At 53.9% G+C, this 26777-nt stretch overlaps 2 protein-coding genes across 6 annotated transcripts in view; both read right to left on the bottom strand.

Annotated features, from left to right (window-relative positions):
• The window catches only part of TUBGCP6 (tubulin gamma complex component 6), a 28213-nt gene extending 11680 nt beyond the window's left edge, over positions 1-16533 (bottom strand). Inside the window, exons 1-13 of the mRNA XM_074227206.1 lie at positions 15352-16533; positions 14045-14208; positions 11291-11501; positions 10123-10296; positions 8829-8950; positions 8021-8099; positions 7787-7896; positions 6058-6149; positions 4999-5138; positions 4452-4601; positions 3369-3450; positions 3186-3274; positions 2986-3101 (exon numbers count right to left, since the gene is read on the bottom strand). Of these exons, the coding sequence (XP_074083307.1) occupies positions 2986-3101; positions 3186-3274; positions 3369-3450; positions 4452-4601; positions 4999-5138; positions 6058-6149; positions 7787-7896; positions 8021-8099; positions 8829-8950; positions 10123-10296; positions 11291-11501; positions 14045-14208; positions 15352-16104 (2282 nt within the window). The 5' untranslated portion in view covers positions 16105-16533. The remainder of the gene's footprint in view (positions 1-2985; positions 3102-3185; positions 3275-3368; positions 3451-4451; positions 4602-4998; positions 5139-6057; positions 6150-7786; positions 7897-8020; positions 8100-8828; positions 8951-10122; positions 10297-11290; positions 11502-14044; positions 14209-15351) is intronic.
• Positions 16534-18209: 1676 nt separating this feature from the next.
• Positions 18210-26777, bottom strand: part of HDAC10 (histone deacetylase 10) — a 9867-nt gene continuing 1299 nt past the window's right edge. For all 5 annotated transcript variants that reach the window (XM_074227203.1, XM_074227205.1, XM_074227204.1 and 2 more), the window contains exons 3-21: positions 26703-26777; positions 26087-26183; positions 25837-25934; positions 25520-25624; positions 24968-25036; positions 24719-24845; positions 23636-23701; positions 23274-23333; positions 22969-23058; positions 22449-22555; positions 22308-22375; positions 21743-21977; positions 21397-21481; positions 20845-20930; positions 20262-20318; positions 19861-19945; positions 19042-19227; positions 18613-18775; positions 18210-18529 (exon numbers count right to left, since the gene is read on the bottom strand). The exon at positions 26703-26777 is cut by the window's right edge and continues 60 nt beyond it. In XM_074227203.1, coding sequence (XP_074083304.1) covers positions 18522-18529; positions 18613-18775; positions 19042-19227; positions 19861-19945; positions 20262-20318; positions 20845-20930; positions 21397-21481; positions 21743-21977; positions 22308-22375; positions 22449-22555; positions 22969-23058; positions 23274-23333; positions 23636-23701; positions 24719-24845; positions 24968-25036; positions 25520-25624; positions 25837-25934; positions 26087-26183; positions 26703-26777 — 1867 coding nt within the window. In that variant the 3' untranslated portion in view covers positions 18210-18521. The remainder of the gene's footprint in view (positions 18530-18612; positions 18776-19041; positions 19228-19860; positions 19946-20261; positions 20319-20844; positions 20931-21396; positions 21482-21742; positions 21978-22307; positions 22376-22448; positions 22556-22968; positions 23059-23273; positions 23334-23635; positions 23702-24718; positions 24846-24967; positions 25037-25519; positions 25625-25836; positions 25935-26086; positions 26184-26702) is intronic.

Raw genomic sequence — 26777 nt, 5'->3', positions numbered from 1 at the left:
GGTCACTGACTGTCAGAAAACAGCATGAATCTAAAAATTCCACACAATCTAAAAGATGGTTGGTGTCCACCAGATGTGGGGGTAAGGACCTATTTATATAAAAATATTTATAGTAACTCTTGGTGACTGATAATGACTTAGCTCTTCTCATCAATAAAATGATCCAAAGCAACCCCAAAGGATTCATGAGGAAGAATGTTATTTGCTTCCAGAGAAAGAACAGATGGTGCTTGAAAACAGATGGAAACATACTATTTTTTTCACTTTCTTTTGTTCAAATCTGCATTTAAAATAACTTCAAATGGAAATGTTTTACATGATTACACAATTATAACCTCTATCAGATTGCTTACCACTCAGAAAGGGATGAGGGGAGAGACAAAATTGGAAAGCTCAAAAGTCTTAATAAAACAACAAATGTTAAAAAATTTTTTCCAGATTGACTGGGGAAAAACTGAAGTAGCCAAAAAAAGGAATTCCACTGAAAATAGCTGCAAGCCCAGTAGAGGACTTGGGAGTCTCTCTCTTCTCTAACACATCCCAAAACCATAAGCACACAATTACAAAACACTTTTCACACAAGTAAGGACAGATTTAAACAGCAGAATAAAATTAATTGCTCACGGTGGGCAGAGCCAATATGACAACTTAGCTAAGTTAAGTTACTTATTCAGTGCCACACCAATCAAACTACCAAAGACTGATTCAATGAAACTAGAAAAAATAGCAACGTGATCCATATGGAAGAAAGAAAGGTCAAAAGGAATCAAGGGAAAACGCGAAGGAAGGTGGCTTAGCAGTACTGAATTTCAAACAATATTACAAAGTAGTAACCATCAAAAAAATCTGGTTCCGTGGAAGAGATCACAGGGACACAGGTCACAATAGTAAATCAAGGATTTGATAAAACCTAAAATCCAAGCTTTTGGAGTGAAAATTCTGTCAAAAATTGCTGGAAAACCTGGAAGGCAGTTTGGCAGGAACTAGGTATAGAACAATAACATACCATCAAGTCAAAATGGGTAAATGAATTAAGACATAAAGAGTGATATAAGCAAATTAGAGGAAGACAAAAAATGAAACCACAGATCTTTGCATAAAAGAAGCATTTAAACAAGAGATAGAAAAAGGAAATAAAATGGATCATTTTGATTATATGAAATTAAAAAGATTTTACACAAACAAAACTCATGCAGTCAAACTTAAAAGCAAGAAGAAATCTGGGGGAAAATATTTGTAGCAAATTTCTCACTAGAGCAAAGGCCTCACTTCTCAAATATATTGAGGGAACAGAACTAAATTTATAAAATAAGAAGCATTCCCCAAGTGAGAAATGGTCAGAGGAAATAAAAGACTATTTTCAGAAGAACTCAAAGATGCCAAGAGTCACAGAAAAAATACTCTAAATGACAATTGAATAGAGGAATACATATGAAAACAACTCTAAAGAACTTGGATTTAATAGGAACAGATGCAAAGTGAACTGAATCAGGACATTGTTACACAACATGATGATCAACTATGAAAGATTTAGCCATCCTCAGAAATTCAGCGATTCAAGACAATTCATTCTAAAGGACTCAAGCTGAAAAAATGCTATTCACATTCAGAAAAAGAACAGATGGTGTCTGAATGCAGATCAAAGCCATACTATTTTTATCTTTACTGTTTTGATGAATTTTTCTTTTGGTCTGTTTCTTCTTTTATAATATGTCTATCATGGGAATATTTTACATGATAGTACAAATAAAATACGTGTTAAATTTTTTACCATCTTAGGAGAGGTGAGAGAAAGGTGAGAGAAAATTCAGAAGTCAAAAAAAGTGATAAAATTTGTTTTTATATTTAATTGAAAAAATACCATTTAAAAAACTCTAAGGCACCAATTCACTTATTAGACTGGCCAAAATAACAGAAAAGGAAAATAATAAATGTTGGAGGGGATGTGAAAAACCAGCACACTAATGCATTACTGGTAAAACTGAGACCTGGTCCAACCATTCAAGAGAACAGTTTGAAACTTTTCTGAAAAAGCGCTTCATTTCCTTTGACCCAGCAATAATGCTACAAGGTCTGCATCCCAAAGAGACCAAAGAATATTTGTGTACAAAAATATCCATAACTGCTCTTTTTGTAGTGACAAAGAATTGGAAATTGAGCGGTTGCCCTTCAATTGGGGAATGGCTGAATGAGAGCTGGGAATTTGAATGTGGAGGAATACTATTGTGCTATTAAAAATAACAAGGAAAGTGGATTCAGAGAAACCTGGAAAGACTAAAGTGAACTAATGTAAATTGAAATGAGCACAACTAGAGCATTGTACAATATTGTTCAAAGATCAACTATGAAGAAAATTGCTACTTTAATCAAAATAATGATCCAAGACAATTCCAAAGGGCTCGTGTTGAAAAAAGCTCTCCACCCCAGGGAGAAAACTGATAACCTCTGAATGCAAACTCAAGCAGATCTTTTATTTTTTTTAACTTTATTTTTCTTGCTTTTTCTTGTTTTGAGGTTATTTGGGCAACATACTAATATGGAAATAGGTTTTACTTGACTTCACATGTATAATGGGCATCACAGGGGTAGCTAGGTGGTACAGTGGAAAGAGCACCAGCCCCGGAGTCAGGAGGACCCGAGTTCAAATTCGGCCTCAGACACTTAATAATGACCTAGCTGTGTGTGCTTGGGTAAGCCACTTAACTCCAATGCCTTGCAAAAAAAAAAAAAAAAAAAGCCCTATAATGGGCATCATATTCTTTGTCTTCTCAATGGGTGGGAAAAGGGCTGAAAGTAGGGAGGAAATTTGAACTAATTTTTTTCAAAAGATTGTTTAAAAAAGAAAATATGGAAAAAAAATTTTTTTTTAAAAAAGACTGAAATGAAGGAGGCAGGGGATCAAGTCTGGGGAGACCGTGGCCTGGAAGACTCTGCTGTTTCCAGGCCTGGTTCTCTGAACCAGGTATTTTCTGTCTGAAGACATACCTGGCCTTGCGCTCCAATTCTTCCTCCAGGGCTTTCAACCTCTTCTCTCTCTCTCGCAGCTCACGAGCATAGCTGAAGTCATCATCAATCTCCTCCTGCTTGGCTGCCAGGCGCCGCTACAGCAACACAGGTTGGGCCTGAGTGCCTGAGGTGCGGCTGCAGCTCACGCCCCAACTACACCCCTCGGGCAGCAGACCCACCTCCTGATCCTTCAGAAACTGGTCTTTGAGCTTCTGGAACTGCTCTCGTTTCTTGGCATCCAGGGCGATCCTTTCAGACAGGTGTCGATCTGCTCAGAAAAGATGCTCCAGTTAGGGAAGACCCCTGCACTTGGGAACCTGCCTGGCACAGCCACGATGGAGACGGAGGGAAGCAGAGCATACCATTCAGGGCCTTCAGCACCCGGGAGGCTGTGTCACGGGCATGGACGATGAGCTCTTGCTTGGCAATCTCCATCCGCAGTTTCTGAAAGACGGGACCTTTGAGTGCCCCAGGGAGCTCCTGCCAGCCTGTGCCAGGCTCAAACCTACCGATGGGTCCTTTGTGGCCTTCCACAGGCCTCCTTTAACCCCATTCTGCCACCTGAGGCTTCGGTTCCAAACCCTCAGAATCCCACCCTCCCCAGGTGGGGCATCCCTGTTACTTCCACAAGGTGACTTTGTATCCTCATGCACCAGTGGCCGTCCTCTCCCAGAGAAGCTACTCCAAGACCCCTAACTTTTCCGAAATGTGAGGCAGTTTGCCAGTTCTGAAGGTTAGAAACCAGGCACTATTCCAACAGCTGACTTGGGTTTAGAAGACTTTAGGGATTCTCACTGGCCTGTCAAACACCTTATGCTCATTTGAAGTCTGGCTTCCTATGGTACCCACAAGTGGGCCTAGGGAGCAATCTTGTCATCAGCCCTATTCTCCTGGCCACAGGCCCCCAGCAGTCCCTCAGAGGCCAGAGTCACAGCCATGCTTCAAAGTAACCCCTGGGGTCCTAGGCCTTAGGCCTGCAGGGCTGAGGCTCAGGAAGGGCCCTTCTGAGCCCCTGTCCCAGCGGCATGAAGCCCTCCCTGTACCACCTTCCTCAGTGTGCCAGGCCCAGCCAGGAAGGTGCTGCTACCCCCGAGACACGTCTGGAGCACAGGCCGTCCTTGCCGCAGAGCTCACCTGACCCTGGGAGGGAGGCAGGGCAAGGATCTCCAAGTCAGTTTGGAGCAGTTAACTGAAGATCACAAGACAAGGAAGTGAAGCCAGCAAGGTTTTCCTTAGTGTTTCCCTACTCTGTGGGCAAATGCTCAGGACAAGGCCTCTCTAGCTCCCAAGAGATGAGCTAGGCCCCACCTCCACCGACACCAGCATCACCTGCGCCTGGTCCCCCCAGCTCCCTCAGGCCACGGTCACAGTTCCAGGAGGCTCTGAAGCCAGCACCGTCCTGGATGAGGGGTGCAAGGGCAGAAAGCCCAGAGCCTCAGACTTACCTTTTCCTCCTTGCTCACAGCGCTATGGCGGGCCAGCCTCTCCATGCGCCCGACATACACGGCACAGTCCTTCTCGATCTCCTTTAGCTCCTCCAAGGAGAAGATGACCGAGATGCGGGGCACGGGGATATCGGACCAACAGATATAATGCTGCATGAGGGGAGAGCACCGTCAGCTGCAGCATCCCTGATGCCCTCCAGGGCCGACTTGTGCCAACACCTCTGGGCTCAAGAGTGTCTCCTGGGTCCTGCCAGGGTCTGCCAAAAGGCCAGGGCTGTTCTGCCTCCTAGAGAGCTCCAAACTGTGGGCCCATGGGAAGGAAGCAAGCGTCCCAGGGCCTTAGCCTCACAGCAGGGGGCAGGTGGATGGCCATTTCTCCACATCTGCCCACACCAAAGTCTGGCAGACAAATTGCCCAGGGGAAGGTGTGACCACTGGGGTGGTCCCATCTAGGCAGGGGAGGTAGTAGCAGCCCCTGCCAATAGTGCCAACAGAAGCCCAGCCCACCCTAGGGAGAGTCATGGCCGCCCCCTCCCAGCTTACTCACCTGGGGACAGCACAGCTTCAGGAGGTTAATGGTCTTCCCGCAGACGTAGACATCATTGGCAACATGCTTCAGGAACACAGGGACACAGTCCTCCACTTCCTTGGAAATGAGCACGTAACCGTGCGTCCAATAAAATTTATCTACAAGACAAACGAGATCAAGACGTGAGAGCCAGACAACAGTGTGAGCCAGGGCCTTCCCCAGGAGGACCCTCTGATGGAGAAGGTGCTCACCTACCTTCACAGGGCTGTCTATGGGAGGATCAAACAGAACTGGAGAACTTGGGGCTCGGGGTTATTACTTAAGTGTGGGTCTTCCAGCATGCTGTCTCCCCCCACCCGAGCCCCCATCTTTGAATTACTTAGTAATGGGGAACTTCACATCTCCAAGGGCAGCCCACTCTACTTTGGGAGTGTCTGGCTCCTTATGAAATGTTCCTTTTCTCAAGTCCACCAGTGCAGCCCCTGGGCCAAGCAAACAAGCCTCCTCCCTGGGAGTGGATTGCCTCAAAGACACTCGTGTCTCCCTAAGCCTTGTCTTCTCTCCAGGCCCAACATTCCCAGAACATTTGACCAGTCCTCCTGTGGACAGTTTGGTCCCTAACCCCTTCTATCTTCTGGTCTCCCTCCAAAGATGCTCTGTAGCCTGCCAATAGCCCTCCCAAATAAAGGGTGGTACTCAGATCCGGGCACAATGTTCTGGACATGGTCTCAGCACATAGATTATTAGCAGGACCATGGCCTTCTCCACCCTGGGCATTGCTGAAAGTCTTATCAACTCAGTTGGCTGTGGAATCAATATAAGCCCACCACAAACTGTCCAGCTTTGTCCCCCTGCTCCCATCCCTCAAAAACAGTTCCAGGGAAGACATTTCCAGAATCATATAACAAGGGACCCCAACCCATATAAACCTCATACCTACCCAGTACTGATGGACCTAGCTTAGGGAGAGACTACAACAGATACCACAATCCCCTCCTCCAGATACACAGATACAGATACACACACACACACACACACACAGAGACACACATGCACACCTGATACTTGTTCACATACCACGGCAGCTGAGATACTCTTCATTTACTTGGATCATGAACTCGCCATAGACATCCCGGAACACACCACTGTACACCCAGTCATGGATAAACCTATGGGAAGAAGTTCTTAGGGACCATCCAGGATGGGACCAGAGTGACGCCTGGCTGTGGCCACCTGGACACAGTCTGGATCTGGGGGAGGGGACAGGGGCACCCTCTGGCTTTTTCATTTGGGCCCTGGTAGCAGGTTTCCCAGAAGACTGAACCCACTCCTTGGGCTGGGCCAGCAGGTCTTCCAAGGCCAACGTCCTCCAAGATTCCTTCCCCTGGACTGCAGTAGCTCTAGATGGGGAGAGCCTTGCCCTGACATAAACTGAGAAGTGGAGAACCCTGTGCCAGGAGGAAGGAGTATTGAAAAATGGTCTAAGGATACAAAAAGGTGTCTTCAAACAAAGAAATTAAAGCTGTCTAGTCACAAAAAATGCTCTAAATCACTACTGATTAGAGAAATGTAAATTAAAACAACTGAGGTAGTAGCTCACACCTCTCAGACTGGCTAATATGATAGAAAAGGGATGGACAAATATTGGAGGGGATGTGGGGAAACTGGGAAACTAATGCACTACTGGAGTTATGAAGTGATCCAGTGGATCTGGAGAGGATCTTGGAGCTAGGCCCAACGAGCTATAAAACCATGGGCACCAATGGACTCAAGGATACCTCAAGTAGGTCTGGTAACTAAAGGGACCAAAGAGAGAGAGAAGAGGCCCACATGTACAAAAATCGTCACAGCAGCTTTCTGTAATGGGAAAGAACTAGAAACAGCGGGGATGCCCAACCATTGGAGAATGGCTGAACAAACTGTGGTATATGATTGTGATGGGAGTGCGAATGTTCTGGAGGCAAACAGGATGTTCTCAGAAAAACCTGGGAAGATTTAAATGAACGGAGACAAAGTGAAGTGAGTGGAACCAGAACACTTTGTGTTTGTTACTGTTGTTTAGCAATTTCTGACCCTTTGTGACCCCCCCCCAAGTGGTTTTCCATTTTTCTCCAACTCATTGTACAGATGAGGAAACTGAGGCAAACAGGTGAAAGGACTCTCCAGGATCACACAGCTGGTTAAGTGCCCGAGGCTGTCTGTGGGCCCTGCCACCTAGTTGCCTCATCAACCACCAAACTAGTAATAATGTCTGAAGACCGACCTCGAGTGACTTAGCTATTCTCAACAATACGAAGACACAAGATGATTCTGATGGACTCAGGATGAAAAATGCTCTGTCCCCAGAGAAGGACGTGATGGAGTGTGAGTGCAGCTCAAAGGACATATTTTTACTGGATTTTTCTCCACTTCGTTGGTGCCATGGCTAATACAACAACACACTGCTGGCCTTCTCAGTGAGTGTGTGTGGGGGAAACAGGAGGGGGGAGAGAATTTAGAACTCAAAATTTTTAAAAAATGAATATCAAAAATAAATTTAGTCTTAGAAAAGGAAGAGGAGGGGGAAAGAAAAGGAGGGAAGGGGGAAGAGAGAAGAGGCAGGTCGCCCCCCTCCCTCCACCTCACTTCTAGTAAGGCAACACAGTCCCGCTGAACTGAGGGAGTATAGGACTTGTGCACTGACCAGAGCTGCTGGATTGGGGCTTAGGGGGTCAGACTGCCTCAGTTTCTCCCCTGCATCCCCAGAGTCCTTGTGCTGACAGAGGAGGGAGCTGCCAGTCCTGGGAGGCTTCTCCAAGGGGCTCACCTGGTATAGGGCTCACAGCTGGCCTTCAGCAACGACAGCAGGACGGGATAATGTTCATTGCTGCAGTTATCCAGGGCCTCTTGATAGAGATAGGACAGCAGCTTCACTCCCTGAAGAGGGGAACACACATTCCCTCACTCCAGGGAGATGTCTGAGAGGGGGCTCCCCAAGCAGCACCCCACAGGGTCCCTCCTGCCTCCCACATCCATCCCCCGGGGGTCAAACTTGACTCACTGTTGGGAAGGAGGCCCCAGCCCCTCCCTCGCCAAGCCCAGGAACAGTGGTGCCCACACCACAGAGCTCAGCCAGATACCTAAAGGAGAGAACTTTGCGTCAATCCTGAGGTTAGGCCTGGTTTCTGGCAGGGTCAAGACACCTGACCTCTGGGCACCCTTATATGTCTGAAGCCTATGACCACTAAACCCCTTCTCGTCCTTTTGACTCAGGAAGATCGGAGGCCACTTACAAAATGAGGTCTGCCTGTTGGGTGGCCTACAGCCCATGTCCCTGAGGAGACAATCTTTCAATGCAGTGTCTGTGGAGTGGACGACCTGGGGGAGCACACACTCAACAGGCCCAGAAGTTCTGCTCCCTTCCCTGTCATGTGGAGAGCCATCCTCCAATCTCCCCAGCACCCAATATGTCCTCCACACCCCTTCCTTGACTGCAAAGCCCAGGGGTCAAGTGCACTGAACAGATAACTCCGGGCTGCTGGGACACTGGCTCAGGATGACTTTGCTGACCCCTGAGATGGCAGGAAGAGCTGGGCAAGACCCCAGGAAAACATCCAAGCCAACCTGATGGAGGGACGACTTGGAGGCAGAGAGGCAAAGCCTGGCCCCAGCACTGGGACCCAATGAAGAGGCCTGGCTTGAGGGGGACAGGTCTGGCCTGGAAACTGTCCAAAGTTTCAGTTGCTTGGGTCAGGCTTCCATTGACGGCCAGGAAAGCTCAACCTCCTCTCAGTTCACTTCTAGGCTGGCACCTGCAGGGCTAAAAGAGCCTCATCCCACCTTCTGGCCCAGCGGGAGAGGACCCCTACCTTAGCTGGCGCCCCAGCTTCTTGAAGAGAAAGCTGATGGTCAGCAGGCTCAACGTGGATGGCGTGGAAAGGACACACGCTCGGTAATACTGCAGGTACTTCCTGAGGCCACTAGTAAAAGCCTATGCAAAGAAACAAGTGTAAACTCGGGGTGGGGGGGAGGAGGAGGAGGGTGAATGCGGTCACCCTGAAGATCACCCCCCCACACACAGAAAAACTCACACAGAAGGAATCCCAGTCCCTGCCAGGCCAGACACAGCAGAGAGGCCCACTGAATGCCCTTCCTATCCTCCCAGTCACTCCCTGGAGCTCCCAGCTCAGTAAGCCCCGGGGCCCCCATGATCAGATCATCATCTCAATGTGTCAGTCTGGAAGACTTCTGGGATCTCAGCTTCGACGATTGCCAAGGAAGAAAGGGCAGGTGCATTGAGAAGCACCCCACCCCTGTTGTCCTGTGCTGCCAGGGGAGGCTGAGTGAGGAAGGGACTCACAGGCCCCCAGGTTGAGAGCTACTGGGCCCGAGTTCATGGTCAGTGGGCCCAGGCTGGACAACTGGATACATTTGCCCAATAGAAGCATCCCATGACATCTTGAGTTGTTTTGTGTCCAGTGTCAAAGCTACATGCCCACGGGCTGCAGGGAAGAAGCTTCCGTGCTGGGACCTCCCCAGAACTGAGCATTCGCAGGTCTAGACCCAAACTCAGGGGAGGTTTATGAAATCCCAGCAACTCCTCTGAATGAGAACTGCCCTCTGAAGCCCCTAGGACTGGCTGGAGGCCATGGCATCCTCTGAGGAGGGACCCCCATGGAGAGGACCCAGTGGGTGAGCCTTGGAAAACTTCAGAGAGGGCCCTTCACCATGGAGTCCAGTCTGGACCACTGCTGAGGAGTGGAGCCTGAGAACAGGGAGCCCACCACCACACCTCCCATCCCATCAACCCAACCTGAGAGAAGCCTACAGCTTCTCATCTCGTCATGTCTCACAACCGAGTCTTCTGGCTGGGGTTCTCACCAGCCCAGTATTGCTGCCAGGCGGTATCTGTACAAAGCATCTCCCACTCCTCTGCCCCATCCCAACACCCATCCTCTGGGAGGCCGTCAGTGACTCATGACCCTTGAGACCTGTCATCCCTCCTCTCAAGGAGGCAAAATCATTAACCCCGAAACACCTCTGATCTTGGGGGTGGGAAGGAAGGGGAGGCCTTGAGTCCCCACACTCCCCCTCCTGGGGCCCAGCAGAGGCAGTGCCCTCAGGGGAGACAGACCCCCCCAAAGCCACGAGTCCGACACACACCTGGAACACGAGGCCCTTGCTGTAGGAAGAATCCAAAACCGGCTGGAGGGAGAAGCGGCTGAGGCGGGTATAGTGCGTGCCGTACTCAGCCACTTCGGACAGAAGGCTGCTCATGTTCTGGGGAGACGTCCCGGAGACGTAGACGCCCTGCTTCACCTCGAACACCTGGCTGGCCTGGGCAGATGGGGGTGCAGCCCTTGACACAGCCCAAGGAGAGGCGAGGCTACCCCACCACATGCCCTCAAACATCTCAGGACAATACTCAAGAGAGGTCCATCGGTCTCCCCAAAGGAGAGGACCCTCCCAGCCTGACGCCTCCAGACACCCTGAGTGACTTTTCAGCCTGAGAGCCAGAGAAAACCCAAAGACAAAATAAGCCCCTCTAAAGTTGAACCAATAAAAAGGAAGTAAAAAAACTCTCAAAAACCCAGACAGTCAAAGCCCAAGTGAGGAGGGGGGACCTCAGAAACTGCCTGGGTCCCCACAGGAGACACAGGCGACCCTAAACATGGGTGTTTCTACCAGGGCCCGTCTCCTAAGACCCTTCAAGCAACCTCAGACACTAAGTATTGGTTTCTCCCTTCTTTTCTTTGTGGGGGAGACAGGTGGCTGGGGACATAGTATTACCAACCCCCCCCCAAAAAAGGTAAAGCAAGGCTGGAAACACTTTTGAAAATGCATAGAAAACAGGGCAATCAAGCAGGAAACACGGACAGATGAGTTAGTCTCTGCTTTTCAAAAAGCCATTTCTATGGAAAAAAAATGTGTCACAGCATTGCCAGGAGGCTGGTGCCACTTCCTCTAGGTGGAAATGCTCATCCTAGCCATCCAAGCCATCCTGGCTGCCCTCCGGGCCACCTGGGTCATCCTGGATTCTCAGGTCACCCTGGCCATCCCCGGCCCTCCTGGCTTCTCGGGTCACCTGGCTGCCCCCCTCCTGGTCACCCAGGCCACCCTGGCTGCCCTTCTCCTGCTTGCCAACATCCATTTGGATGAAAGTTGCTGCTCTGGCTGTGCTCTGCCCACAGGTGCCCAGCCTCACTGGGGCCCCAGACCTCCCTGGGCTCAACTGAAACTGTGATCCCAAGAAAGACCCAGAACTTGCTGCCTACACGCAGGCCTCCATGTCTCTGCCTCCCCAAGGGAGCTAGGCTAGAAATTCTCTCACCTGACTGAGGGAAAAGGTGGCTGACACGACCCCAATGAGGACGTTCAGGACATCCTTGACCAGCTCGCTCTCCTTCACCAGGAACAGGGGGGGTAGCTGGAGCAGACCACTGTGCAGGAGTTGCAGCTCTCCTTCCCGGAGGCGGGAGAACATGTCGAAGGCTTCCCTGCCGGCTTCTGTGAGGTACGGCTCCTCTCTGCTCCCAGGGGGGCTGTGTGGGAAACACCCCAAGAAGAAGGCTGCCTACAGACTGGCTCATACACTTAAGTACTGCCTGTCCCAGAGAGGAGGAGATAAAGCTCCCTGAAGGCGCTAGAAGGGTCCTTGTTCACTTTGTGTGAGGAACGAGACAGAACCACAGAAACTCAAGAGCTGGTTCCAGCAACCTGGATGAGCACCGAGTTCGACCCTTTTGTTGTTGTTGTTGTTGTTTTTGCAAGGCAAACGGGGTTCAGTGACTTGCCCAAGGCCACACGGCTAGGTCATTATTAAGTGTCTGAGGCCGGATTTGAACTCAGGTACTCCTGACTCCAGGGCCACTGCGCCACCTAGCCACCCCAACCCTTTTGTTAAGAGATGAGAAGATCAAGGGCATGAGGAAAAGGAAGGAAGGCGTTGACGGATGCCTGGAAGGTAGGCCTCGTCCCTCCCAGACCTTGGTGCAAGGGCTCTGCTCATTCTGATGTCCTTTCTGCGTGTGGTCAGCATAAATCACCTGAAAAACTACACCTGAACCCAGACCAGCACCAGTTGTGAGTTGCTGCCTGCCTTGCCAAGGGGTCTGGCAGACAGGTCCCCATACTGGGAGGCTCTGCCACAAACAATGTGCCAACCATGATGGCAGGAACTGTTCTTTCTGAAGGCCTGGACAGCAGTCTGGGCACAGTCAGGCCTCCAGAGCTGAATGCTCTGGAGGAAACAACTTTTAGCTCTAGAAATGGCCACAGATAGTTAAGTAACTTGTGTAGAATGCACTTCCTATGGTAGGTCACCTAGGTTTTTATAACTATACACTTAGCAGGTACTGGATAAAACCACACAGTGAGCCTGGGCTGTGTCTTTTCTCTACCTCACTAGGGGTGGTGAAGCCAAAGGAAAGAAAATTAATTCTACTCAACAAACATGGACTGAGTTCTCCAAATAACGTGCAGAAAAATTCAATTTGATAAACACTGATTAAGTTCCTCCCAGGTGCCAAACACTGGGCTCATTACTAGAAAAGACAGAAACTGGTGAGACTACTCTACAGATCACCCTGCCAGCCAGCCAGAAGCTATGAAGGATGCCATCCTAACATAGCAAGTGTTAATGAACATTTGCTGAATTAAAGTCAAAGGGTAGCAAGATGGTGGGTGGGTAGTGGAGAGAGCAACAGGTCTGGAGTCAGGAAGACCCGAGTTCAAATCCAGCTTCAGACACTTACTAGCTGGGTGACCCTGAGTAAGTCACCTCACCCTCAGTTTCGTCATCTCAGCTGGAGAAAGATTCCAGGATCTTGGGGTCACAGAGTCAGAGACAAATTAAGGTGAGCTGAGTTTAAGTTAGAGAACGTGTGGAAGGCTGTGGCCTGGAAATCTCGTTGCGCTGATCACTGATTTGCTTTGCTGACCATGTGGTCATCCCTCAGCAGGGAGAGGAAGAAATGAGAGGAAATACTCTTTAAATTTAACAAGGAAATTGTAAAAATCCAACATTTAGATTCAAAAACCAGTGCACAATTATAAGATATGGGAAAGACCTCTAAACTCAAGGGGTGTCAAGACGGGCCAGCCTGCTGGAACAGGGCTAGCAGAGCCCCCAGTCTGGGGCCAGTCAGGATGCCTTGGGAGCACAGGATCAGGACGTGTCAAATATCAGGAGTACCTAATTTCAAATCCAACCTAAACCATATATCAGTTTAGTTTCGTAATTGTATTCTCTGAGCTTTTTAGACTGAGCCATTCGTGTTTGGTGATGATTGAATTTAGGATAAAAAATAAAATTCAGATATAAAAATTCTAAATTAAAAAAAATTAAGGGTCGTCTAGGTGGCATAGTGGATAGAGCACCGGCCCTGGAGTCAGGAGAGCGTGAGTTCAAATCCAGTCTCAGACACTTAATAATTACCTAGCTGTGTGGCCTTGGACAAGTCACCTAATCCCATTGCCTTGCAAAAAAAAAAAAAAAACTAAACTAAACTAAAAAAAATTAAATCCCTCAAATGTTCCTTGGGCACTTGCTCTGGTAAAGCACCACCCTGAGTGCTGGTGGAGACAAAAGGACAGTTAAGTCCCAGCCTGAAGGACTGTGGCCAACCTAGGAAAGAGCTGGGCCTGCAGAGGAGGAAGGGGTCCTTCTGGATCCCTGGGATCCCTCTCGTTAGCTGGGATGACCTCTAAGAACAGTGATCACAGAAAGCACTGCTTTAAGTTAGAAGCCCACCTGAGTACAAATCTTGCCCGATACCTGTTGGCTGGAGACCCTAAGTAGGTCCACAGCCCCCAACTCTACCAACTCATCTGTTACATGGGAGTAACAAGCTTGGGGCTCTTAGTTTCACCAGTACTGCAGAGCAGGGTCAGTTCCGAGTTATCCTGAGAATAGACAAGCACCGGCTGACAGGTGAATGACCTGAGGGGGTGAAGTCCTTTCCGGAGCAAACTCCCAGCTCTGGAGGGTTCCCATGTCAGGCCTGGTCTCATACAAGCTTCACTGAGCTGCTTCAGGGCCTCCCAATCCAATGCAATGCTCACAGACAGCTGGCATCCCACCTACCAGCCAATTCTCTCCCAACACCTGCGCTTGCTGGGTTCATAGGTAAGTGCGACATCCCAGAGGTCAATGTCCGGAGTCATGCCAGGCTCTGACTGGGAGTCAGGCGTCAGATTGGATGCCGACTGGAACCCTTCATCTTCTGACTGATCGATGCTCTGAGGAACCTATGGGTCACCAAGAGGAATGCAGTCACCATCAGGGCCCTTTGGCCTCCTAAGGTCAGCTAGAATGGGGCTGACCAGAATCCATCAAGGGGAGGCCCCCTCAGAGAACTCTTTTTCTATTTTTCTCAAGAATGTCACAAATTAAGCCACAGGCCAGCTGGCACAGTGATCTTCCTGACTTCACCCAGAGAAAACTCAGAGTCTGATGCCCTCCTTATTCCATATTCCTCCTCAGGGATTAAAGGCCTAAGGCCTCTGCCCTCATCTCTCTTACACAAATTGTATTCTATCAGCTACAAAAGTCTTTGAATGAATAAATGGGTTATGGATCCTACGTTGATCATTGCTTGTGACTGCTTTTAGTCTCAGAGAAACCTGGTTGCAAGTAGGGATGACCAGAGGGCCATGCAGGGGGCTGAGTACAACAGACCTCTTCCACCTCCTCCCGCCCATGGTCCCCTCCACTCAGAATCCCACAGGACTGTGAGGCTACCAGGACCAAGTAAGGCTTCAAAAGTAAATTCCGAAAGGAATTCTCCAGGGCAGTTAGATGACATGCGGATGGAACGCCAGCCCTGGAGGTAGGAGAGCCTGAGTTCAAATCTGGCATTAGACACTTACAAGTTGTGAGACCCTGGGCCAAGTCACTTAACCCCAAATGCTTTCTCCCACCCACCAAAAAAAAAAAAAAAGGAATTCTTCCAAGCCATTGCCTCCTGGCACACTGTTAGGTCACACAGAGGATGAAGCAGCAAGGGGCTCTGGTGGACACAGAGGTCAGCAGAGAACACTAAGCCCATCATCCAAACCACTGTTCAGTATGGCCAGCTCAGACTTGATGGGTGGGTACTCCTCAAGAGTAGGGCAGGCTCAATGTGCCAGCTGCAGGCCCAGCCCTTCACACCATCCCTGGCAGAGTAAGCTCTTAATCATTTTTTTTTTTCATTTCTTCATTCCTAGGCAGAGATGTGGGGACCTCCCCCCCTTCCCCAAGCCTTTAGAACTAGAGGATTTTCCCTTCCTTAACAATCTCCTATCTGGCTAGCTGGGTTTGTTCATTGTCTCCCCTCTCAAATTGTAGGTTCCTAGAGAGCAGGCACAGCGCCCAGCTCAGCCCCCCAGCCCTCGGGGACCCTCCCGTACTTGGATGGCGAGGCCCGACAGGTCGGCGCTGTCCGGAACGGGTGGCAGGTCCAGCTTGATGTCCATGTCGTAGGTGCGGCTGTGCACCAGAGCCCCAAAGAGGGAGCCACGAGTCTCTCTCTCGAACCTGTCCACGCCGGGGGAGGCCTGGGCAAACAGCCCCAGGGAGGGCAGGCCAGTGCCCGGAGCGGCCTCCATCAGCCGCAGAGTCTTCTGGACCACGTCTCGGCTCCGCTGCTCTTCACCAGAGATCAGGAGGCGGGCATCGGCCTCGAACACGCTCACGTCGTAGTAATCGTACCCCCGGTGCTGGGCGTTCCTGCCCACATGCTTGTTGTTGAGGAAGTAGTCTCTCCTCCGGGGCCCGGGCGGAGGCGGGCCGCTGCCCGCCAGGTGCACCAAGAGGTCCAGCACGGCCCTGACGTCGGCCGGCGGCAGGCAGAGCGCGGGGGCCGCCTCCAGGCCCTCCACCAGCTCCTCCAGCCTGTCGGCGTCCGGACCCAGGCCCCCGACCCGCAGGTCCAAGGACAGCATGAGGATCTTGTTCTTCACGGGGAGCCGGGGCCCGGCCGGCGGCGGCCCGCGGCCCTCGTCCCGGAACAGGTCCACCAAGAGGGCGTCGTAGACCACCCTCTTCAGGCCCCGCTTGGCCCTCCGCAGGCTGGCACCGCGCCTGCCAGGGTGGGCCTTCCAAGGCACGCGGCCCAGGTGCGCCTCGCACAGGTCATCGAACAGCTGGGCGATGCTGGCCATCCCCGCGGGCCGAGCCCAGTCACGGGCGGGGGAGAGGCCCGCGGCCCCCGAGGACCCGCAGCGGGCACAGACGCTGGCGCCCCCGTCTGTCTAGGGGAGGAGGCTCCCGCGCGGGGAACAAGGTCACGGCCCGCGGGGCTGGCCAAGACAGGGAGGGAAGGCTGGCCCTGGGGCGCTGGGGCCTCGCCGACCCCGACCCTGCAGTCAGGGCAGCCGAGGCCGGGGGCGACGGCCGGGGGAGGGGGGCCCGGAGGGGCCCCGGGGTCACGGCAGCGCCGCCCCCCTCTCCGGATAACGGGGTCCCCGGCCTGGGGCCGCAGCGCGGGGGAGGGGTCCGGCGGACTCACCCCGCGGGCTGGACGGAGCGGCCCCCGGCGCGGGCTGATGGCGCGGACGCCGATGACGTCAACGCGCCGGCGACGCTCAGGCGGGTTCCCGCGCTCCACGGGCGGGAGGAGGGGCCACGTGACCCAGGAGGCTCTGTCATATGACTGTCCACGAACCCGAACCGCGTGATCCAGGAGGCCTGTCGCTCCTGGGCTGGATCCCAGAGGGCTGGGCCTGCGCCACACACCTGAGCACGTGACCCCGGAGGGCCTATCACTGCACTAGGCCTGCGCGCTGCACGCACACTGGACGCCCCCCCCCCCCCCGGCCTGGTTTCCGCAGTGTGTGCTGGGAAGCCTTGGCCCGGGCCCGAGCAAAGGCCCGATTTAGGGAAAATTTTAAAGTAAAAGTGGACGTGACTTGTCTGCGCTTGCGAGCCCCCCCTCATGCCCCCCAGTGTCCCCAAAGAAGGCAAAAGTCCCGTGCCAGGCGCTCGGAGCCGGAAAGCACTGCGCAGGCCCACGCGCGGGCGTTGGTCACGTGTCCGCCTCGGCCCACAGCCCCGCCCCCGAGCGCCTCTCCTCTGGCCCCGCCTCCCTGTGGGCGGGGCCTCCTGGATGGATGGAGGATGAATGATGAATGGGTGGGTGGGGGATGGATGGATGCATGTACGTATGGATGGATGGATGGATGAAGGATGGATGCATGGATGCATGTTATGTATGTATGGATGGATGGATACATGTACATATGGATAGATGGATGAAGGATGGATGTATGCATGTACGTATGGCTAGATGGATGATGGATGGATGGATGGATGGATGGATGCATGTACGTATGGATAGATGGATGATGGATGGATGGATGGATGGATGCATGTAGGTATGGCTAGATGGATGATGGATGGATGCATGTTATGTATGGACGGATGGATGGATGCATGTACATATGGATAGATGGATGAAGGATGGATGGATGGATGGATGCATGTACGTATGGATGAAGGATGGATGGATGGATGGATGGATGGTGTATGGATGGATGGATGTATGGATGGATGAATGGATGGATGCATGTATGGATGGATGGATGAAGGATGGATGGAGGATGGATGGATGGGTAGGTGGATGACAGATGGCTGGACGAGCCAAGACTGATGAAGGGAAAGCAATCCCAGGACCAGGGACCCAGAGAGAGAATGAACACACAGTAAGGGTTTGTTTTGAACTCAACCAGACCAGGCCCCAGAGGGTCAGAGATGGAGGTCATTTGTTCAGGTTTTAACTGTCCCAAGGATGAGTGGTAGATTAGTTCCAACTCAATTGGTCACTAAGAGGTGCCACAGTGCACAGAGCCTTGGGCGGAGGCAGAAAGTCCCTAGTTCAAGTCCAGCCCCTGGATGACCTGGGACAAAACCTATCTTCTCTGCATGACTTAGTTTCCTCAGCTGTAAATGGGAATAAAAAAACCAGGAATTCTCTTCCAGGGGTATATCAAGGATCCGAAGGCTCTGACTATGGCCCACACCTGGAATGTTCTCAGTCCTCCATTCCCACTACTGACCCCCAGGGCTTCCTCTAAGACCCAACTAAAACCCCACCTTCTGCAGGAAGCCTGTCCCAACCCATCTGTTGATCCTTTCCTATCTATCCTGTCTAAGACTTCTTCTATACATATTCCTTTGTCCATTAGACTGTAAGCTCCTTGAAGGCAGCGCCTGCCTTGGCTTCTTTTTGTATCCCTAGTAGGTGTTTAATCCATGTTTACGGACTGAAATCTTCAAACACGATGTACAGGCTGGCTATTATTGTTTTTATTGAATTCCCGAGACCATTCAGAACTGGGACATCAGAATCCAGCTCCTACACAGGAGCCCAGGGATGTGACTTGCCCAAGGTCACACAGGCATGCAGTGGTGGAGGTGGGGTTTGACTCCAAACCAGCTGCTTATGCTCCCAGGCTTGGTGTAGAGAGTCCATTTATCAGCGCTGCTGCCATCAGCTTTGATGATTCTCTGGCAGTGTCCCTGCTGGTCTCTGGTCTCCAAGATCGCCTGCCCCGAGGACCAGGTAGGTAGGGGAGGGACCTCAGGTCACTGAAGGTCAATAGAGCAAGAGAAGGTCAACACAGACTGGGGCCCCCTCCTTCAAGGCCTCGATGCTCTCCCCACACACTCACCTGACACTTGCAACATGGGCCAGTCCTGCCTCAACTGCCGGCAGAGACGAGTCATAGCCAAGGCTTGCTTTGGGGGTGCTGAGAGGAAGGGACCCAGAGTGCTGGGGAGGGCCCGGCCCACCAGAGCCCAGGCCAGAGCCTCGACGAGTGGGAGCTCAGAGTTCTGTGGCCAGAAGATGAGAGGGGTCAAGGGAGTGAGCTCGGGGTGTGAGGGTCAAGGGAGTGAGCTCGGGGTGTCAGGGTCACCTCCCCGTTAAGTCAGGGCATCTTCAGTGGAAGGGATGGGGAACTGCAAAGAGATAACTGGCTAAGACTTGGAGCTATCCCCCAAGGGCAGGTAGTGAGAAACCCATCCCAAGTCTGAGCACAATCACTGCCCCCCAAGGATCCCCCCCAGTTGAGAAGGCTGGCTCGGGGCCTCTCACTCACTGGCAGCAGCAGCAGCATTCGGCCCCCAGCTGGCCCCTGGAGCAACCTGGTGAGCAGCTCCACATGCAGGCTGTGCAGGCTACAGCCAGGGCCCAGGACCACAAGCACCAGGTCCGGCTGGAAGCTGTAGGCCACCGGGAGGATGAGGCTGGTGAGGGCCAAGAGGAAGGTGCCTGGTTCTGTGGCCTGAGGCAAGAGGAGATAAGGAAGGAACAGAAGGAAGTCAGGGCCTGCCTGGGACCTTCCTTCCCTACCGCTCCTGGGTCTGGACAAAGCTGGCCACCCCAGGGAAGAGTGGGAAGAGAGTGGTGATCACCCGGGCAAGCAGGGAGGGCAGAATGTAGAGCCACTGGGTTTCACGGCTGACCTGGGGTCACCACCACTTTTTTCTGCCCCACACACAACCCTGTGCCTGGGGAGCGCTTGAGGAAGGCAGCTGCTGACCCGGGCTGGACCTGATGTCTCCTGGGGTGCTGCCCTGTCCATTCTCCACTCCCTCCTGGCTCCTCTGCCCTTGCCCATTTCTCTTACCTCACTCCCTTCTCATCCTCCATGATCCTGTGACCCCATTCTCCTGGCTGGTCCTCGAACAAGGCCCTCCATGTCTCAGCTATGGACGTTCCCTCGGGCTGCTGCCCGTCTTCTGTCCTCTTCACTAAATCCCCACTCCACTAAGCTGCCATCTTCCAGAGCAGCCTCTCTTGGTCCCCAGCCTTCGGGCATCCCCCTTCCCTTCTGCTGACTATTCCCCATCCATGCTGCAGCCGTTCACTTGGTGCCCAGGCTCCCTTCCCAGGGACACAAGCACCTCTTTCTCACCTGATGCCCACCCAAGCCTATGCACATCGGGGTCAAGGCTGCCTCTGGCCACTCTTTTCCTCCAATGTTCAGCAGGAGAATTTGGCTGGAGGAGAGGGACAGAGTGGAGAAGAGGCTGTTTTAATGGAGCGTGTTCTTCCCAACTCCCCTACCCCAGTCTGTGGTAGTTCCTCTCCTGTTTTATTTTACATGTTGCCACCATCTTTAGGGGACCCTCACTCCTAGGAGGGGAGCATGTGCCCAAGGGCTCACTGAGCCTGCCCTGAACCCAGGCCCCTGCTGCCCCAGCCAGGGCCGGGCCTGCCATGCCAGGCAGTCTGATGGACCTAGAGCTGGCCTCATGGTACTGGTGGTGATGGGGGCCAAGGAAAGGAAGCATGCCCATCCCAAGCCATCCCTACCCATTGTCCCTCAGGTCCTCAGGAATGTCCAGGTCTCCTACAGTCACACAGAGCAGCCTAGTGAGCACAGAGCAGATAGCCAAGTCAGGGTTGCCGCCAGAAAAGACCAGGCTATGAACATGACCCCAAGCCGGGGGGATAGAGGAGGAAGAGGAGCCCCAGGCCCTGCCCTCAGGGAGCTCCCAGTCTGGGGGGGGGGCAGAGGAGCAGCAGCCCCAAGTGTCCTCAGGAAGCTCCCAGTGGCAGGGGGCAGAAGAGGAGTAACCCTAAACCCCACCCTCAGAGAACTTCTAGTCTAAAGGGAGATGACAAAAAAGTTAAAAATAAATAAAGGGAGAGAATAGAACTGGATAGGGAGTGGGGTGGAGGTAGCCCAGAGATGGCCAAACACTGAGGACTGGAGAAGTTAAGGAAAGGGCGGCCCCCAGAGGGCCCTGGGTAGGGAGGGAGGATGCACTGAAGGAGGGCAGGAGGTTGAGCTTCCTCATTAAGCTAGGGCCTGGCCCTGGGATAAGCAAGGGGAGCCTGAAGGGATATGGGGAAAGGCCCAGGCATTGTTCCATGGGCTTGGGGGCAGGCTCACCTCTGGGCCCCTCGGCTGAGGCCTCTGTGCAGGGCTAGGACCATGGCTTCTGAGACTGCAGGAGACGTGGCAATCCCGGCCCTGATCTGAGGACAAGGGTGGAATCAAATGCTACAAGAATTTGGGGTCACCGAGCCCAGCCCCTCATTTGGCAGGACCCAGGGAGGGGCAGACCCAGACGCACCAGGTCAAACTGGGAAGGAGAACCTGGGCATCCAGGCCTGGCCAGGTGCCTATTCCCCTGGAAGGGAAGGCAGCCCAAGGATGGGTCTGGACTGAAAGACATCTAGTTTGTACTGGGATGGTCCTGGGCGGGGGGGTATCTGAGAAAGCGACCCTCTGAGGTTTCCAATTTCCCACCCATGTCCTCCCCCTCGGAGCACCTCCCAGAAGCTTCACAGGTGTGGACACCAGGGGCCACAGCCTGGGAGATTCATTGCTCAAACTCTTTGTGAACAATTGAGCCCATTTTACAGAGAAGGAAACTGAGGCCCAGAGAGGAGAAGGGGCTTATCCAAGGCCAAAGAGTCCAGCCCCCCCCCCCCCCAATACCTGCCCAGTCTGGATTTTGTCCAGCAGAGCCAAGAGCTTCCCCAGGGCAGCAAGGGCCTGGTCCTGAGAGAAGGCTGAGTCCAACCTGATACAAACCCGGCGTGGGCTCAGGCAAAGGGGCAGCTCACTCACAGACAGCTGCACCCCCCCCACATCATCCCCCAATCCCCCAGCTTCTACAAGCACGCTCCCTCCCACTGGCCAATACAGTGTCCCTGTCCGAGGCAGAGAAAGTGGTTCCTCTGACAGTGAAGGCACCCTTGTCTCTCCATCATTCTTCCCAAGTCTGCCCCACCTGCCTGGGCATCCCCTGACCCCAAGCCTGGAGCAGGGAGCCCGGCCTCACCTGGCCCGCACAGCCACCTCCTCCTCACTGAGAGTCACCCCCTTCTCCTGCAGGAGAGCTGGGGGCAGGTTAAGGCCAGAAGCAGAGTCGGGGACAGCCAGGCCAATGGCAGCGCTTGGGGGATTTGGGGGGCAGTTGAGCCCCAGTCCATCGGTGGCCCCTGTGGCCTGGTCCCCAAGGAGAGGGGGGCCCGCATCCCCACGCCATGTGCTGGGAGTCAGGACCCGGCCTGCGTCTGAAGCAGGAGAGAGGTCAGGGCTGGAGGTTCCTTCCACTTGCCCACCCAAGAAGGCCAGGCCTCGGAGGAAGCCTAAGAAGGGCTCCCCGGGGACAACAGCTCTGCTGAGCCCCATTTCCTACTCTGGCATCATACAACCAGTCCCACGGTTGCCATTTTATGGATGGGTAAACTAAGGCACTGGGAGGAGTCCTGGCCACTCTAGTGACTTGCTGTGTGATCCTCCCCCATTCTGGACATAGCATCAGAATAATCATGGGGAATTGGGGGTCCTCTGTCCCCATTCAGCCCCTCCCCCCAGCATGCCCCCCCAGGGCCGAGTCTTACCTTCATGCCTGAGGCTTGCCCAGTGGGGGGCGTGGGCTGCTCTCACATTCTGGATCGACTCCAGGGCACTGCAAAGGGGCCGGGGTTAGAGGGGAGGGGAGGCCTTCAGGGACGTCCCCCCTTGAGACAGGTCAGGGTTACCTCAAACATGGGGTGGGATCCCCGGAGAGAGCTGGCACGGGGTCTCCCAGCAAAGTCTGCAGGGTCAGGCACACACATTCAGCTAGAGACTGCAGGTTATAGCCGCCCTGAGGGGAGAGAGGGATCATGGGCTCAGGGACCAGGGCCACAGGTGCCCCCAAAGAATAGGGGCAGCCCACCGTCCTAAGGGCCTTGGGCACAAGGATGGGGTGGGGAGGGTTGGCAACAGAGGCCCCCCCACCCCGGATACCCTGGGATAGAACAGGGAAGCCAGGCTGGAGCTGAAGGCCACCCTCTTCTTAGACCCAGCCCAGGCCAGCCCAGCCCAGCCCAGGCCAGCCCAGCCCAGGCCAGCCCAGCCCAACCCAGGCCAGCCCAGCCCAGGCCAGCCCAGCCCAGCCCAGCCCAGCCCAGGCCAGCCCAGCCCAGCCCTTCCCAGGCCAGGCCAGGCCAGGGATCTTCTCAATAGACAAGCCAGATGGGGATGTCTGATCTCAGCCCCTCAGGGTCCCAGCCTCACCTCCAGCACAGCACAGAGCCGGCCGCGGGCCAGTGGCAGCAGCAAGAGGGTCAGGTGGGCGAAGCATTCAGGTGTGGCCTTCATCTGACCCTGAAAGCCAGGCGGGGGGGGGGGGAGCAGTCACCCAGGGGCCCCTGCCTGGCCAAGGACCCCTTTCTCTGGCCTTTGCTCCCTGGCCTCTGAGCCCTCAGGGTTTTGGACTCTCAGAGAGGGCAGGGCCCCCCAGAGGCTATCTCATCCCACCTACCCACCCGCACCCCATTTACCACCTCCCCTCAGCCCAGGCCTGTTTCCTGCCCACTCACCTCAGGGTCCCCAATGCCAGAGTCAAATCCAGCCGACACCAGGACAAGCTCAGGGTCAAACTTCAGGAGCCACAGAACAGGGAGAGGATGGAGAAAGGAGATGTTGGGGTCTTGACCTGGGTATGGAGGACCCTTGTACCCCCTTCTCTGCCCTGTCCTCTCTGCATTGCTCCAACCTGATCGACTAATTCACACTCAAGTGTGAATGTCTGATGGATTTTTTCCAAAGGGTCTTCCTTCTGATGCCTTCACTTAGAGGACAAGAGGAAGTTGTAATCCAGGAATTTCACAACTCTTAGAAGGGGGGGCTTCCCGGGGCCCTGCCCATCAGGCCCCACCATCACCCTTCCAACATGGCTCACCTCAATGGCCAGCGGGAGCAGCACATGAAGGAAGACAGACACGTAATCAGCATTCCTCATGCCGACCTGCAGCCAGAACAGGAGAAGAGGGGGGATGTGGAGATGAGAAGACAGGAGAGGTGGGGAAGAGAGGAGTTCAGGGAAGGAGGAATGGATGGGGAGCAGGAGAGAGAATGGGGGCAGAGGGGAAGGGACTGGGGGAAGGGAAGAAGGTGAGGGGCAAGGAAAGGGAGAGGGGGAAGAAGAGGGGAGGAGATGAGAGGAGATGAGGAGATGAGAGGCAGGTAGGTAGAGGAGGGGCCAGGCCAGAGAAGCCAAGTCCCGGCCAGCTCTGATGTATGGTCCTCCCTCCACCTGGGGGCACAGTCCAGTAGGTGGAAGGGAACAGAGATCATGGACAGCCTGAGGTTCCCCCTGAATGTTGGGGGGACCCAGAGGCGGGGTTAGGGCCTCCCTCTGTCTCTCTCCCCCAGCCCCCACCTAGCAGGTCCTGATGCCCCATCTCCTGTCAGCTTCCTTGAGGACAAAAGCCAAAGCTCCTGGAAGATGCCCACACCAGGAGAAAGGGAAAAGGAAGCAAATTCTCAAGCTCAACAATTTCTCTAAGAGTTGTGGCAACAAAGTCCTTTCCCTACCCCGGACCCACCTCTCCCCATTTTACAGATGAGGAAAGAAGGGCAGAGAGGGCAGAGAGCCCTCCTGGCCCGGTGCACTTGGAGTTATGGGACACGAGTTTGAGACTCCTCACTCTGCCTATGCAAACCTTGGGTGAGAGTCTTCACTTCTGTTTCCTCCTTTTGTTTTTAGGTTTTTGCAAGGCAATGGGGTTAAGTGTCTTGTCCAAGGCCACACAGCTAGGTAATTATTAAGTGTCTGACCGGATTTGAACCCAGGTCCTCCTGACTCCAGGGCCAGTGCTCTATGCACTGCACCACCTAGCTGCCCCTACTTGTTTCCTCCTGAGAAAAATGAGGGGGTCACACGGGTGGCCCCTGGGACCCCTGCCAGGACCAGTTCCTGAGTCTGGCCCAAGGGCCCAGAGCAGGTCAGGGGTAGCATCAGGTCTAGTCCTCCCCTCCTTACCTTATTCCAAGGCACATTGATCGTGAAGCCGCGGCCAGGGCCCTGACCCACCACGTCGTAATCAGATTCCCGCAGTCGGGGCCAGAAGCTCTGGTGCTCATATCGATGCCAGGAGAAATAGAGGACGCTGGGAGGGGAAGGGGACTGATTCAAGGCCTGCCCCGGAGGCTTCCCTGGGTCCCCCCCCCCTCTGGTGCTGGGCCTCCTGTGCACTCCATTTGGGTGGGGCTCCAAGGCAGGGCTCCTCACCTGGGATCGTCTTCAAAGACCCCCTGGGTGCCCTGCCCATGGTGAATGTCCCAGTCAACAATGAGGATCCTGGAGAGAGAAAGCGGTGGTGGTTGGGACCAAGGGCCTCTGGGAGGGGGAGGATGGGCTGCTGAGAAGGGGAGGGGCCGCTTCTTCCCAGAGACAGTGGCCGGCAGCTGTGGTATGGATCTCATATGGGAGGTGGCCACCGCCACGGCTGCTAGGGCCGATGGGGCCTCCCTTCAACATGGCTCAGCCCCGGCCTCAATCCCCTCGACCCCCAACCATCAGAGAACCCAATCTGGGGAATAAGAGTTGTCTCTGATAACAGAGAAGCCCAGACGGCAGGAAAATAAAATTGTAGACTGAGCCCAACCAGGTAATGTTAACAAGAGGCGGGGCCCATGGGCCAGCTGTGACATGACGGCCACTCTCAGCTTGGCCTGGCATTCGATGACCTGCTGGAGAATGGTTGGGGGAGTGCCCGTCCCCTTAGGACTAGGCAGCCCCAGGTCTTCTCCTCATCTTCTGGCTCACGGGACCCCCCCTCACCTCTGCAGGCCGTGTCTTCTCTTGGCGTGTTCAGCGGCAATGGCCACGTTGTTAAATACACAGAAACCGTTGGCGGCATCTCGCTGGCTGTGGTGTCCAGGAGGCCTGAGTGGGGAGAGGGAGGGGGACAGGTGATCCATCATTTGCTCTGCCATTTCCTACGGTCAGGGAAGGGGGGATGTCCAGGGCCACAGGTTTTTAGGAGGCATCTAGTCCAAGCTGGCCCAACCTCCCCAAGCCCTGGCAGAGGAGTCCTAGGGAAGGGAGGGGCTGGCCGGGCCCCAGACTTGGAGGCGGCACGGCCACAGGGCTGTTACCTCACCAGCGCCATCCCGTTGCCTACGGCTCCAGTCAGGACCGCGTCCACCAGTTGCAAGGTGGCCCCCACAGCCATTCGGGCACAGGGGAATGTGCTCTGGAGAGGAAGGAGGGGAGATATCCTGGACAAGGGTATGGGAGGATGTGGCCACCCCCTTCCTGGGTGTGTGGGGGGCAAAGGGGAGCAGGAGGAGCAAAGGGAGAAAGGGGAGCAAAGGGGAGCAGGAAGGGCAGGGAACTGGCACAAACCGGGTGGAAGTAGACAGCGTCGTACTTCTGGGCCAGGTTCCGGAGCGCCTCCTTGCCCATGGTCTGGGTCCCCTTCACCACAGCCACATACTCTGGGCTGGAGGCAGAAGTCAGACACCAAAGTCAGGCACAAGACAGCTCCAGACACAAGGATGAAGCATCGTGTCTCCCCTCTCCTTTCCTCAAGCTGTATCCCTCCCCTTCCCTTCGACTGCAGGAGCCCAGAAACTACATCTCTAAGATCAATAGAACTATGTGTAAACTAAGAGTACACAGGCCCCAAGCGAGAGCCCAGAGGCTGACCTCTGGACTGCAGTTTAATTAGTTTATAAGCTCTGGGATGGCTCCCCTAGCTACTCAGAGGCAAACTTTGGTCTGTCCGTAAAATCTTGGACCTTAAGGTCCACACCCTTGGTGTGACCCTAATTCTCCTGCCTCCAGCTGGCTCCTGTCCAAGCCACCGTCTCCTTGGGACCTCTACCGTCCCCAGGAAGCAGAGAGTGGTTGAACTACTAACTTAGCAAATGGGGAAACAGGTTCAGAAAGGGGTCCGTCCCTCTGGTCCCACGGTGACAGTGAGCGGGGAGCTGAGGCGGGACACGGGTGTGACACTCACCTGTGTACCAGCTCCAGCTCCTCCTCAGTGGCCTCGCGAGCTGGCAGGCGCACACACCTCTGCGCCAGTCCACGG

The sequence above is a fragment of the Macrotis lagotis genome, chromosome 2 (assembly GCF_037893015.1).
Source record: "Macrotis lagotis isolate mMagLag1 chromosome 2, bilby.v1.9.chrom.fasta, whole genome shotgun sequence".
NCBI classification, from domain to species: Eukaryota; Metazoa; Chordata; class Mammalia; order Peramelemorphia; family Peramelidae; genus Macrotis; species Macrotis lagotis.
The sequence above is the reverse complement of the archived record's forward strand: the minus strand, read 5'-3'. Positions and strand labels throughout refer to the sequence as shown.